At 36.9% G+C, this 14,051-nt stretch overlaps 1 protein-coding gene across 2 annotated transcripts in view; it reads left to right on the forward strand.

The window, feature by feature from the left end:
- The window catches only part of tbl1xr1b (TBL1X/Y related 1b), a 34,895-nt gene that overhangs the window by 5,193 nt on the left and 15,651 nt on the right, over nt 1–14,051 (forward strand). For both annotated transcript variants that reach the window (XM_058752451.1, XM_058752452.1), the window contains exons 3-13: nt 2,945–3,045; nt 4,273–4,418; nt 4,541–4,751; nt 9,421–9,553; nt 10,147–10,288; nt 10,428–10,491; nt 10,572–10,669; nt 10,761–10,821; nt 11,208–11,329; nt 13,700–13,774; nt 13,888–14,015. In XM_058752451.1, the coding sequence (XP_058608434.1) occupies nt 2,988–3,045; nt 4,273–4,418; nt 4,541–4,751; nt 9,421–9,553; nt 10,147–10,288; nt 10,428–10,491; nt 10,572–10,669; nt 10,761–10,821; nt 11,208–11,329; nt 13,700–13,774; nt 13,888–14,015 (1,238 nt within the window). In that variant the 5' untranslated portion in view covers nt 2,945–2,987. The remainder of the gene's footprint in view (nt 1–2,944; nt 3,046–4,272; nt 4,419–4,540; nt 4,752–9,420; nt 9,554–10,146; nt 10,289–10,427; nt 10,492–10,571; nt 10,670–10,760; nt 10,822–11,207; nt 11,330–13,699; nt 13,775–13,887; nt 14,016–14,051) is intronic.

Below are 14,051 nucleotides of genomic sequence, written 5' to 3' on the forward strand. Positions count from 1 at the left end.
ACCAGCTGAAAAGAAGGCAGGGACAAGTGTGGCAAAATGTTCAGGATCATCAGGTTCAGTCGTTAAGGCCTTTAATTGTCAGGATGCTCACGTAAGGGGCTGCGATAATATCGTAATTGTTGTTTTAACGATGTGCGATTTGACATTATCCGAGTATATTGCAAAAACCAAGCCAAACACCTACAGAGAGTGCACTCTATTAAAATGCATAACAAAATTCAAGATGTGGGGGCTTTATATCGTTTCATATAGTTAATATCACACAAACAGTGCCATTTTTTTCCCTCCAAAAATCAGCATGATTACAAATGTGATATTGATTTTATACAACAGTTCAATAAACAAGAAGTGAATATTAAGAGACTTATGTTTTAGACACCATATTTCTTGTTTTTGCTCCATTTCGACAACAAAAATAATTCCAAACAAAGCCACAGCACTGTTTTGCGTCTCTGAGCAACATGACAGGTGTTTTGTTTCGTTCCTGAATTAATCAACCATTTAAACGATTCGGTTCAATCGCAGTGACTCACTTATTAACAGTGACTTGATGCCACCTACTGGCAACTGTAATTTCACATTTAAAGTATCTTTAAATTTTTTTTTAAAAATAATTTCAAATATCAGTATTCAACGTATTATGTTTACAGTATTAAAACATTATATATGCATGTGTAACTGCAGGTTAAATGCATTCATGTCCTGCATTAAGCAGGGTGTAAGTGCATCTAAATGCCACTTCAGAAATTCAAAATTCAAATTCAAAGAAGAATTTTGCTTATTCTGATTTCATTTGCTTGATAACAGCCCAAATGTCTTCTTATTCTAATTGACTGATTAAATGTAAGAATTTGACTCCAATGATGATGCACACTTTTAGAAAAAATGGCTTAATTGTGAAAATGACCATAAAAGGTAAAAATCAATTTAAACTTATTGGAAAAAGATTAATTTCTCTCACTGCTGTGAACTGACCACCACAAAGAATATGAAGAATATCAAAATCAGCTGTCCACGGTAGTCCTTAACCCTTATAAGGCCTTTGGGGTCAGTATGACCCCAATCGACTTTTCTTTAGTTAATAAATATGTTTCCCTTCATCTCAATGGAATAAGATTTTGTTACTTTTCAACATTTTTTATCTGTATTCACATAAAAAAAAAGGGCTTGATTCGGTTGTTCTGAAGGTATGTAATTTTAGTTTTTTACTAATAAGGCCTTTGGGGTCAATATGACCCCAATTGAAAATGAATGGGAAATGCGAAAAAACCTATATATATTTTTTTAATTTGTCAAAAAATAATAATAAATCCAGCATAAGTCTGAAAATTTTCACACAGAAATGAAGGCCTGGTACTAGATCACAAATGCAATGTGGAACGAGCATACTCACTCACATACGTACACACACGCACACACACACACACACAAAAACACACACGTGTGACTGCAACAAAGAGCATTTTTTTATAGAATTTGGCAAATAAAATCAATAAATTCTGCATAAATCTGCAATAAATCACAAAAAAATTAACACACACACTCTCTCTTACACACATACCCACCATTCATATCTGCTTATTGCAGTTGTTGTTTTTTAGTTTAGTTTAGGTTTTTTTTTAGTTTTTTTATTTACATTTATGTAAAAAAAAATGTTTTTTTTACTTTTTATATTGAAATAAATATGTACCTGCAATCACGTTTTAGTGACAACTTGTGTGGCATTTCTGCAAATTTATGTGGCATTATTGCAAAAACGGGCTCTTCAAAATACATCAAACCACAAAAACTAATTCTAAACTTTGGCAAAAATACTGTTTTTAATGTATTTTATAATGTTTCAATATATACTTACAAAATATATATCAGAAAAGTTGTGAGAGGAGCAGTTGACCACTTTCAGAAAAATGAATGGCTCTCTATGGGCCTCTGCTGGATATATATGGTCATTACACTATTCTTTTCAAAAACTGTGATTTCTACAAGTTTTTCTCTAACCACCAGATGGCAGAATTGTATACCTAACACCTAGATCAATATCCAGAAACGATTTAAATTCAAATTAGATAATCATTTAAGAGATTTATTCATAATAATTTAATATTTCACATGCAAGCTAATGGTGTAGTTGAGGATTTTTGTGGTAAACGGGTACAAAAGTACTTCATATCTCCCAAAACACAGCATTAATGTATAGATGAGAAGTAAACAAAAAAAAGATATATTATTTGTATCATTAAAAATGTATTTTTTTTTTACAATTACACCAAAGGCCTTTAGTGTAAACAGGAAATGGGATGCTTATGAGTTAAGACTACCAGCACAATAACACAAGATCAGCACAATAACAAAAGCAAAATATCGTCTAATTCTCATTATCGATAAAATCCTAGAAAATATCGAGATATAATTTTTTGTCAATATTGCAGACTCCTAGCTGCCACTCGTTCTGCGCAATTGGCAGAGCTGAATGTAAAATTTAACACGGCATACACCATCCTAACCCTCGCCAAAGAGGAGCTCTCTCTCTGTGTTTAACCAAACTCAGATTAACTTCGGTGGTTTACGAAAGAAATCTGTCAGTGTTTCTTTTAATTTTCTCTCTTCTTCAGCCCTTTGCATTTCCCGCGGTAGTTATAGCTCCCCGTCACCTGACAGCAGAAAGCAGTGACTGGGTGATTGACAGCTAATATATTAACCAATCTGCATTAAAGTTAAGAATGTAAAGATGAAATCTGTTAATATATAATTTGTAGTTATGGTGCTCATTAATTTTTGGTGGGTGCTCCTATATTTTTGTTGGTGCTCTTAACTTTTTAAAGTTGGGAGCACCAGTGCTACCAAGTAAAAAAGTTAATTTCGAGCCCTGTAAAGTGTGTCCAGTAATGTCAATACTCTATGCTGTTGGTGATGCACGGTAACACAACATGCCTTTGTTTTCCAGGCTCCACTCTCGCCTTGACCTCTTGGTTCACCCAGGATCCAAAATGAGCATAAGCAGTGATGAGGTCAATTTCCTGGTCTACAGATACCTGCAGGAGTCAGGTGTGTATCTGATCATTATCTGCACACAAGCTTCTTCATTTCAGCAAACAGCACATACTCTGTGTGTACACGGTTTCATATTGCATGCAGTGGCAGGTTTTTGCCCTCAGTCATGTTTATTTCCTAGGAACTAATTAGTGGTTCGACCACCTAACGAACCACCCAGAACACCCTAGAACCCACATTGCATACTAAAAACCACTCAGGACAATAGCAGCTGCACAGAAACTCCTTGGCAATTATCCACATGTTGACAGTGTGTTTTGGGAAAACATCACATACGTTTTGTTCATTGAATGTAAAAATTTGATTTTTTTATTATTATTACTATTATTGTTATTATAATATGCTGTTCTTTTAAAGTTATCAGAACTAATATCAGTGGTATTTCACTATATAGTTCACTTTAGTGTACTATTCAATAATTTAACCCTTCAAGCCCTTTTAACGCCTTCAAACTAGAGTTTACAGATTGTCAAACAAACAAACGCTGCACATCCATTGATATCAATAGGAATAGTGTACTGTAATGACAGAGAGTGAAACTTTAGCCAGTCAGTGTTCAGGAGTAGGCAAGTGAAAATTATATGTGCTAAACTTAGTCTTAACCTTTAACCCAAACACTGGCAAGTGAAATCTTAACAATTTACCTCCTACAATTTACATCCTAACAATTGACATTTGGTCGCCTAGCATTAAATGTAGTGATTTTCTTGAAATGTACAGGGTTGTTTAAAACACAAATACACAGCTTTATTTATATGAGTGTTTATTATCATTGATTTACTATTGTTTTTTTTTGTTTTCTGTCACTAATTTTAGTTGTAGTAATTTTTTAATTTGTTAGTTTTTTAATGTCTATATAGTTCTTATTTATTAGATTATGAAAATAAAACTAAAAATAGCCTTGGCAGCTAGCTAAAATAAAACAAGTTAACAGTTTATGTAGTAATTTTAATAATTTAATTTCAGTTATTACTTCGTTTCAAGTAACAAATGTTTTTTTTTTTTTTATGCTTTTAAGTTTTAGTTATTGAGAATAACCCTGGTTTGAAATTAGCAACCTTTCAGTTGACAAAATTGGGTCAGGAGTACATGTAATTGATTATGTAACGTTTTTACAGTTTCTTTATTGACTTGGAACTGGAGTACCAATACTTTTGACCTCATTATTCACAAATACTTCTTCCTAAATGGTAACAGGAGCCGTCTTCCTTTCCCCTGCAGGCTTCTCCCACTCGGCGTTCACCTTTGGCATAGAGAGCCACATCAGCCAGTCCAACATCAACGGAGCTCTGGTGCCCCCTGCTGCTCTCATCTCCATCATCCAGAAAGGCCTGCAGTATGTGGAGGCTGAAGTCAGCATCAATGAGGTCAGCGCTGGTACTGCTACCAGATATGGATATTTCGCAGTTTGCCCATTATATATGCAGGATACGCTCAATCTGAAAAAAAGTACTCAACCTTCTTGTACCTGTTGTGTAATGTGTCACAGGACGGTACTCTGTTTGATGGACGACCGATCGAGTCGCTGTCGTTGATTGATGCAGTGATGCCAGATGTGGTGCAAACGAGGCAGCAGGTGTATAAGGATAAGCTGGCTCAGCAGCAAGCTGCCGCCGCCTCCAGCACCACAGCGACCGCCGCTGCCAAGAACGGAGAGAACACGGCTAATGGAGAGGAGAACGGATCTCACACGCTGTCTAGTAAGCTTACGCCCTACATTACTTTGTCAAAACTGTTGGAATTGTCAATAAGGAATACTATTTAGTCCATAAACAGTTCAACATGTGACTTTACAAAAAAACACACAAAAAAATTGTCAGCATTTACCTATCCTTGTGAGGGCTTTTCATAATATTAGCTAATAATAATTAGCAATTAACCTCTGGTCATTCTCAACCCTGGGTTATTGTTTTCAGTCTTTTCACTGGGTTAGGAATTAATTCTGGATTTTCAGGTTGCATGGTTTCACACAGTACATTTGTAAACCCCAGATTAATGTTCTTTGCATATTTGTGGCATCGACCTGTTTAAATAACATCTTGTCTCTGGTTTTTGCTGATATACCATCAGTCTGTCCTGAATAGACATTTCCCACCATAACCAGTGTTTTTTTCGAGGTTATACTATTTTATACAACAGTTTGTTCTGGTTCTCAAATCTGATTGGTTGAGAACCGTGAGATATTGTACTGGTATTGCTACAGGAACGCCCTTTCGCACCACAATTTCGCACCTTTCACGGCCGAATCACAGCCGTGGCAATATACAGCCATATCTCACTTCTACTCGTGTGATATTTCTCATATAGTATTTATTATCATTTTGGATTAGCTTGTATTTTTTAGATATTGAGTTTTTATTTTAATATTAGTTTTAGTTATTGCTATTATTATTATTTTTTTTTTTTTTAGTAACTCAAGCTTATTTTAGTGTAGTTCTAATTTTTAAGTTTAAACAAAAAATTTGAATTTTTAAAGAACATTTTGGCTGTTCATTTTTATATATACAGGTGCTGGTCATATAATTAGAATCATCAAAAAGTTTATTTATTTCACTAATTCCATTCAAAAAGTGAAACTTGTATATTATATTCATTCATTACACACAGACTGATATATTTCAAATGTTTATTTCTTTTAATTTTGATGATTAGAGCTTACAGCTCATGAAAGTCAAAAATCAGTATCTCAAAATATTAGAATATTTACATTTGAGTTTGAATAAATGACCATCCCTACAGTATAAATTCTGGGTATCTCTTGTTCTTTGAAACCACAATAATGTGGAAGACTGCTGATTTGGCAATGATCCAGAAGACGAACATTGACACCCTCTTTGTGGAGGCAGAGAAGTCACAGAAGGTCATTACTGAAAGGTGTGGCTGTTTACAGAGTGCTGTAGCAAAGCATATTAAATGCAAAGTTGACTGGAAGGAAGAATTTGGGTAGGAAAAGGTGCACAAGCAACAGGGATGACCGCAAGCTTGAGAATACAGTCAAGCAAAGCCGATTCAAACACTTGTGAGAGCTTCACAAGGAGTGAACCGAAGCTGGAGTCAGTGCATCAAGAGTCACCACGCTCAGACGTCTTCAGGAAAAGGGCTACCAAGCCACTTCTGAACCAGAGACAACGTCAGAAGCATCTTAACTGGGCTGTGGAGAAAAAGAACTGGACTGTTGCTCAGTGGTCCAAAGTCCTCTTTTCAGATGAAAGTAAATTTTACATTTCATTTGGAAATCAAGGTCCCAGAGTCTGAAGGAAGAGTGGAGATGCACAGAATCCATGTTGCTTGAAGTCCAGTGTGAAGTTTCCACAGTCAGTGATGATTTGGGCTGCCATGTCATCTGCTGGTGTTGGTCCACTGTGTTTTCTGAAGTCCACAGTCAACGCAGCCATCTACCAGGACATTTTAGAGCACTTCATGCTTCCTTCTGCTGACAAGCTTTATGGAGATGCTGATTTCATTTTCCAGCAGGACTTGGCACTTGCCCACACTGCCAAAGGTACCAAAAGCTGGTTCAATGACCATAGTGTTACTGTGCTTGACTGGCCAGCAAACTCGCCTGACCTGAACCCCATAGAGAACCAATGGGGTATTGTCAAGAGGAAGATGAGAGACACCAGATCCAACAATGCAGATGAGCTGAAGGCCACTGTCAAGGAAACCTGGGCTCTCATAACACCTGAGCAGTGCCACAGACTGATCGACTCCATGCCACGCCGCATTGCTGCAGTAATTCAGGCAAAATGAGCCCCAACTAAGTATTGAGTGTAGGGATGCAACGATTATAGATTTTGTTGGTACGATTATAGTCTGAGGAATAATCACGGTTACACGATTATTACGATTATTATGCATGTATTCATTTCACAACATAAAATCACATAAACACTCTTTAGATATTAAAGTGTTATTGATTGCTGCCTTTTGAAACAGAAATAACACAGTAACCAATAATACAGCACAAAAAAAAGTACATCTCCTACTGGAATTAAAAAACGTGACCTCTGCTCTGTAAACATCCATGTCAGTATTTCCCTTTTGAAAATAACAAATGGAAATAGATCACAAATGCATTTGGTGTTTTCATTTTGTATATTCTTTCTACATTTCTTTTGGACCTGAGGTACAGAACTTGGAAAGATGGTGAAAAATAAATTGACTTATGAATAATACTATAACAGGGATGATAAATCACAATATTAATTAAGTATTATTAATATAAGACTAATATTAACTTTATCCCACAGAGGACACTGTTACTAATGAGGGGAATAAACTAAACTATTATTGTAATCAACTGTCATCCATACTTATTCATTTTAATAATCTTTATTCATCTGATTTCACATATGGCCTGAGAAAATATCTATTATTTTGGTTTGTGAGATCGAGCTGCCCACACAAACATTTAGGAGGACAGAAACGTGTTGTCAACGCTGCCCAGCGACTTTCATTAATAAAATAGCTTATAGAGACTGGATCGCTACATTATATTAATCAGCAAAGAGGGGGTAAAATGACTGTTTAAATAACTAAACTCAAATCTTCATTGCTTAAAGTGACGTGCAGATGCAGGTAGGCTAATTCACACTCTCTCTCTCTCACCGCACTATTTCTTCACGTCGTGCATTAAAATTGTTTATTGCATAGCGAGAACAGGTTGGCGAGCTGTGCATTATCCCTTATGTATTCGCTCTTTAGCAATTTTTACGGCACTGTTTAAATGAGGCCCTGGTCATTCTTGGTGTACCCGAAATGGTCCCACACTATCGACTTCAGTCATTTCTCTGGTGGAAATAAAGGATCGCTGTTTGGTTCCTCTGTCATAGTTAATCTAGTAGCCTCCATGTCTCTGATAAGCACGGCATTTTAAGATGGTGCACCGCTAGTGTAACTTTGTTTTTGTTTTGCAAGTTTCAACAGTTCCATTTTGTGCAACAGAAACACTCGGTGTAGCAGAGCCTTTACGATTAATTAACCGTGACGTTTTAAAGCACGGTTAATCGTAAAACCGGTTAATCGCTGCATCCCTAATTGAGTGCTGTACATGCTAATACTTTAAATTTTCATACTTTTCAGTTGGCCAAGATTTCTAAAAATCCTTTCTTTGTATTGGTCTTAAGTAATATTCTAATATTTTGAGATACTGATTTTTGACTTTCATGAGCTGTAAGCTCTAATCATCAAAATTAAAAGAAATAAACATTTGAAATATATCAGTCTGTGTGTAATGAATGAATATAATATACAAGTTTCACTTTCTGAATGGAATTAGTGAAATAAATCAACTTTTTGATGATATTCTAATTATATGACCAGCATATGTATGTATGTATGTATGCATGTATGTATGCATGTATGTGTATATATACACACAAGCACATTGGTTGTCTTTAGGATGAATGATGTCTGGGGGTGGGAATCTTTAAGCACCTCACAATCACATTCCAATTCTCACAATCCATTTCTAAAACAATTCTTAACATACATTATTATTATTATTCATTAATAATATCAAAATTTTTTGTGCAGTTTTATTAAGTTACTTTCATAATTCAAATTACTTTTTAAAATAATTACAAATAATTAATATTAAATCAAAACATGTCAAGAATTATTAACTAAACTAAGTAAATATTCCAAACATCAAAGCAAGTATAAATCATACTTCAAAATTTGAATTAAAAAAAATCAAAATTCGCCATTTTGAATCAAAATGTAATTTATGTGAAACGTCTAGATCCTAGCTGCGCAGACCGATCATTGTGTGAATATGTTGCATTCACACTAATGCACAAATCTATTTTAATATATCAATGTTTTATCCTGTCCTAACCAACATAAGACATAACTGTGTTTACATTAAAATCACAATCACATAACTGCTTGCATGAAGTCACGCACAACCTTATGCTGCAAACTCACTTCAGAACAAAGAGACAAAGTGAACTTGAGCATTTGAAAGCAGATGTCTGTCAGTAAGTAGGCTTAATGTGTCAAATTATAACTGCATTCCAAGCAGCATAAAAGATGCCTTCGTATAGCGTTTGGAAAGAAAAACAATGAAACCTCACACGCTCAAGCAAAGTTTCTCACAATGTATATACTGTGCAATAAAGTCCATGAGTTTCTTTTATTTGGTTTCAAGCATGAAAACAAGTTTATTTACTTGATGGTTTTCTGCATTTTGGGGCATAACTGGCAGCAAGCAGAGTACAAATGTCTCTAGTGTACACAAGTGTCATCTCACATATACAGAAAAAAACTATCTCCGAATCATAGAAGAGAGAATTGTGATGGATTGTAGAATCTAGTGTTGTTGTTGTTGTTTTCCTCCCTCCCCTAATAATGCTTCTTCTTTGACAGACCACCACTCAGACATGATGGAAGTGGACAGGGCAGTGGAGATCCCAGCCAATAAAGCCATGGTGCTGCGGGGCCACGAGTCTGAAGTCTTCATCTGTGCTTGGAACCCTGTCAGTGATCTGCTGGCGTCTGGGTCGGTATTAAGCCAAAGCCACAGTTTATTTTCTCAAACTGTGAATTTTAATACAAAGTTCTGTCATGAAACTCTAGATGGTCGCAGGATGATAGTTTCTATCTCAGTCTGATATAATGGCACCATTATTCACGTGGTGCAGCTGCCTGATTTATTTCGCATCAGCAGCCAATGAGCTTGCTGCACAACATTCAGATACTTAGCTAGAGCTTGCTGTAGCAGTTGCAGTGCGCTTCAGAAACCCTCCTACATCCCCAGCTCCACCTTTATAGATCTGCTACAGGGTAATTCATGTATGTTATATTTAAGGGTTATTTCATATGTTATATGTGCAGCAGCAGCATTTCTTACATGCACACTGCAGCATGTCTGTGCAAGTATTGGCAGTTGCAAATCTCTGTATTTGCTCTGCAGCAGCAGCAGTGCAGCAGATCTATTCCACTAAGACCAAACACATCGACATTGCCATGCATATTACCGTACTAATCTTCCTGAGAGTTGTCATGACACAAGTCCGGTTATTGTTTTGCACATCTTGGCTTAATGCCCTTAATGAATGGGAGTTCATCTCTGTGTTTTGTTGTTGCCATCAGTTCTGGAGACTCAACCGCACGGATATGGAACCTGAGTGAGAGCAGTGCAGGAGGATCCACTCAGCTGGTGCTGCGGCACTGCATTCGGGAGGGGGGGCAGGATGTACCCAGTAACAAAGACGTCACCTCACTGGACTGGAATGTGAGTGCTGGGACTAGCGCTTATGAACTGCAGTAACCCTGCTTGAAACTTTTGCTTCTCAGCCTCTTTCTTTTTTCCACACACTTCATACAAAGAACAAATTACTCATTCATATTTTTCTGTCTGTTGTTTTGGACAGAGTGAAGGTACACTTCTCGCCACAGGATCCTATGATGGCTATGCCAGGATATGGACTAAAGATGGTGAGCTTTATATACTCACAACTCATTACTTCATCAATTACAAAATCCTGTTTATCTAATAAGTGTCCCATAACTGGCAGGTAATCTTGCCAGTACACTGGGGCAGCACAAAGGTCCCATATTTGCTTTAAAGTGGAACAAAAAAGGAAATTTTATCCTCAGCGCTGGTGTTGATAAGGTACATTGTAATCTTCTGTGATTTATCATATACTGTCAAAATAAGATGATGTGGTGAGGTTGAGATGCTAATGTGAATCTGCACCATTCAGACCACCATTATTTGGGACGCACACACGGGAGAGGCCAAACAGCAGTTCCCATTCCATTCAGGTGAGTAACAAAAATCACCACAAGCAGGACATTCATTTATTCAAAACTGACCTTGACATTCTTGCTAATCCAGTTGAGAACTGAGGGAGAACTCTTTGTTAAATACACTAATTAATGCACATTAATAAACATATGCATGACAGGTTTTCTCAGCTGTATTTTTTGAGATGTGAACTGCAGGATCTTCAGAGAGAGTATTTCGGTATAGCGATTAGCTGTGGGATTCTTTTTTAACCCCCACTGAGAAGGGTTCATTATTATATAGAAATCTACTTTTGGTTTCAATTTAGAAAACTTTTTCCTTGTCACCTAAATGTACCGGTTGTACATTAGCTAGTTTCAAAAGAATGGTCATGAATGATGTAATTTGCATTTTCCGCCTGCAGCTCCAGCTCTGGACGTGGACTGGCAGAGCAACAACACGTTTGCCTCCTGCAGCACGGACATGTGCATTCACGTGTGTAAACTGGGCCAGGACAGACCAGTCAAAACATTCCAGGGCCACACAGTAAGGCACTTTCATTAGATATTCTACTATTGCATATATTCTCTTGTTAAATCTTCATCAATATTTATTTATTTTTATTTATTTTTTTTGCATTAAAGGGATACTCCACCCCAAAATGTAAATTTTGTCATTAATCACTTTACCCCCATGTCATTCCAAACCCGGAAAAGCTGCGTTTGTCCTCAGAACACAATTTAAGATATTTTGGATGAAAACCGGGAGGTTTGTGATTGTCCCATTGATTGCCAAGTAAATAACACTGTCAAGGCACAGAAAAGTATTAAAAAAACATCGCCAAAATAGTCCATTTGCCATCAGAGGTTCAATCTGAATTTCATGAAGCAGTAACGCATGGATACGCTGTTTCCGTTCAAATCAAAGCGTAAATAAACGTACAATACGTATCCATGCGTTACTGATAACAGGGAATAGCGTAGGCACTTTGCGTCTATCGGATGCTCTCCGCTACGCTGACACAGAGAGACGAATTGTTGAATAAATGTCATTATTTTTATTTTCTTTGCATACAAAAAGTATTCTCGTTGCTTCATAAAATTCAGATTGAACCACTGATGGCAGATGGACTATTTTGGCGATTGTTTTTTATACTTTTCTGTGCCTTGACGGTGTAATTTACTTGGCAATCAATGGGACAGTCACAAACCTCCCGGTTTTCATCCAAAATATCTTAAATTGTGTTCCGAGGACGAATGCAGCAAAAAAATAGATATGATTATCTATCCCTGAAAATATATCTTAATAAAATGACCTTGAAGTTTTCAATTGTTTTAATTTAGTGATTACATTTTTAATTTACTTATGGTTGAAAATGTGTTACAATGATGATTTAAAATACATGTACCTCAAATACCTGCTGTATCATTTTTAATAGACATTTTCAGTTTTGTTTTTAGTTCGTCTCATGTACGAAATATTTAGTAAACAAATCCAAATTTCTGCATTTGGCAGGCGCTTTAATCCAAAGTGACTTGCTCTGCATGCAGACGACACATTTAAAGGGGACCTATTATGCCCCTTTTTACAAGATGTAAAATAAATCTCTGATGTCCCCAGAGCGTATATGTGAAGTTTTAGCTCAGAATACCCCACAGATACATTTTTATAGTTTGTTAAAATTGCCACTTTTAGGGTATGAGCCCAAACGCCAGATTTTGAGTATGTTGCTTTAAATGCAAATGAGCTGTTGCTCCCGGAGAAGAGGGCAGAGCTCAAGCTCAGGCATTAGCAGTGCCAGCCTTTGCAAATAAACATTCCACTATTAGTACAAGCCTGTTATCTTTACAGAAAACATACTCCGTTTCAAAGACAGTCATCTGATTATACTGTGCATAATAAATTTGCGTTTTTATGAATTACACAAACAGGGAACACGGCGGGATAAAAATAACAACATAGATGGTCTCATGCTATCAAAAACTTTATAAGTCCCACTACTGATTATGAGCTCGACAACTTCAAGCGATCGACTCACATTGTTTTCATATGCAACTTTTAACTACCACATTCCTATTCACGATTATTCTGGCAGCACTTGAAGGCAGCATCAGTGAAAACAGGCAGAGACCATGATAGCTTTAGCAATTAGCCTTACAGAGTGCCAAGAAGCTCTTTCAGAAAGGCAATTTGGAAAACAAACGCGTGATACTTACTTTGTCTGGAGCTGACGTTCGCACACGAAGCGTTGGTATTGATTCCTAAACATTTAGGGGATGTTACCAATTTTTTTCCAGGATATTTCCTTCGAAAATGAAATTTAACCACAGTGTCCTTGGCTCAGATGGGGGGAGATTATGGTGACTCTTCTGTTCATTAATGCATCCCAAAACACAACACTTTTAATGCCTCTTTGGCGCTGACATTGTATATATCTCCAGTAATGGCGGACCGCAGCATCTCACTCAGGGCTGTGTTTATGCTAATAGGGCAGAGAGCATCACAAATGGGCGGGACTTTTCCCCCTCGGTGACGTGAACAGAGGGAGAATCTGAAACATCTCTTTTGGAGAGACTGTTCGTGATTTATTGGTTTTATAAAAAAAAAAATGAGTGGGTGGATTTTTAGCATTATAGGCTGGTTGTTTTCACACACTGCAGCCACACAACTGTGTTCAAACACCTTATAAAAGTGATTTTTGCATAATAGGTCCTCTTTAAAGTTCAGGCATTATTAATATCAAGCCCATGATATCAGCATTGCTAGCACCATGCTCAAAAATGTATCACCTGAATATATTTAGAATTCTAGGAGCATGAATGAGCAAATATGCACCAAATATGATAGATCCAACATTTTAGGGTTAAGCATCCTAACTGATTACATCACTGATGATTTGCACTCCTTTATCCTCAGAATGAAGTCAATGCAATCAAATGGGATCCAACAGGAAATCTCTTGGCCTCCTGCTCTGATGACATGACCCTAAAGGTGAGATACAACCAACCAGCCATCTCTCTTTTGATGATTTAGCTTTTTACTAATGTGCATTGTTAAGTGGGAGTGAGTGTTATAATGATATTGTGATTTGTATTGAACGTTAGCTTTGGAGCATGAAACAGGACACTTGTGTTCATGACCTGCAAGCCCACAGTAAGGAGATCTACACCATCAAATGGAGCCCAACTGGCCCTGGAACCAACAACCCCAATGCCAACCTCATGCTGGCCAGGTACAAAACCAGCCGCCATCACTCTTCATTTGGAAA

This window comes from Onychostoma macrolepis, chromosome 02 (assembly GCF_012432095.1).
Source record: "Onychostoma macrolepis isolate SWU-2019 chromosome 02, ASM1243209v1, whole genome shotgun sequence".
Classification (NCBI taxonomy): Eukaryota; Metazoa; Chordata; class Actinopteri; order Cypriniformes; family Cyprinidae; genus Onychostoma; species Onychostoma macrolepis.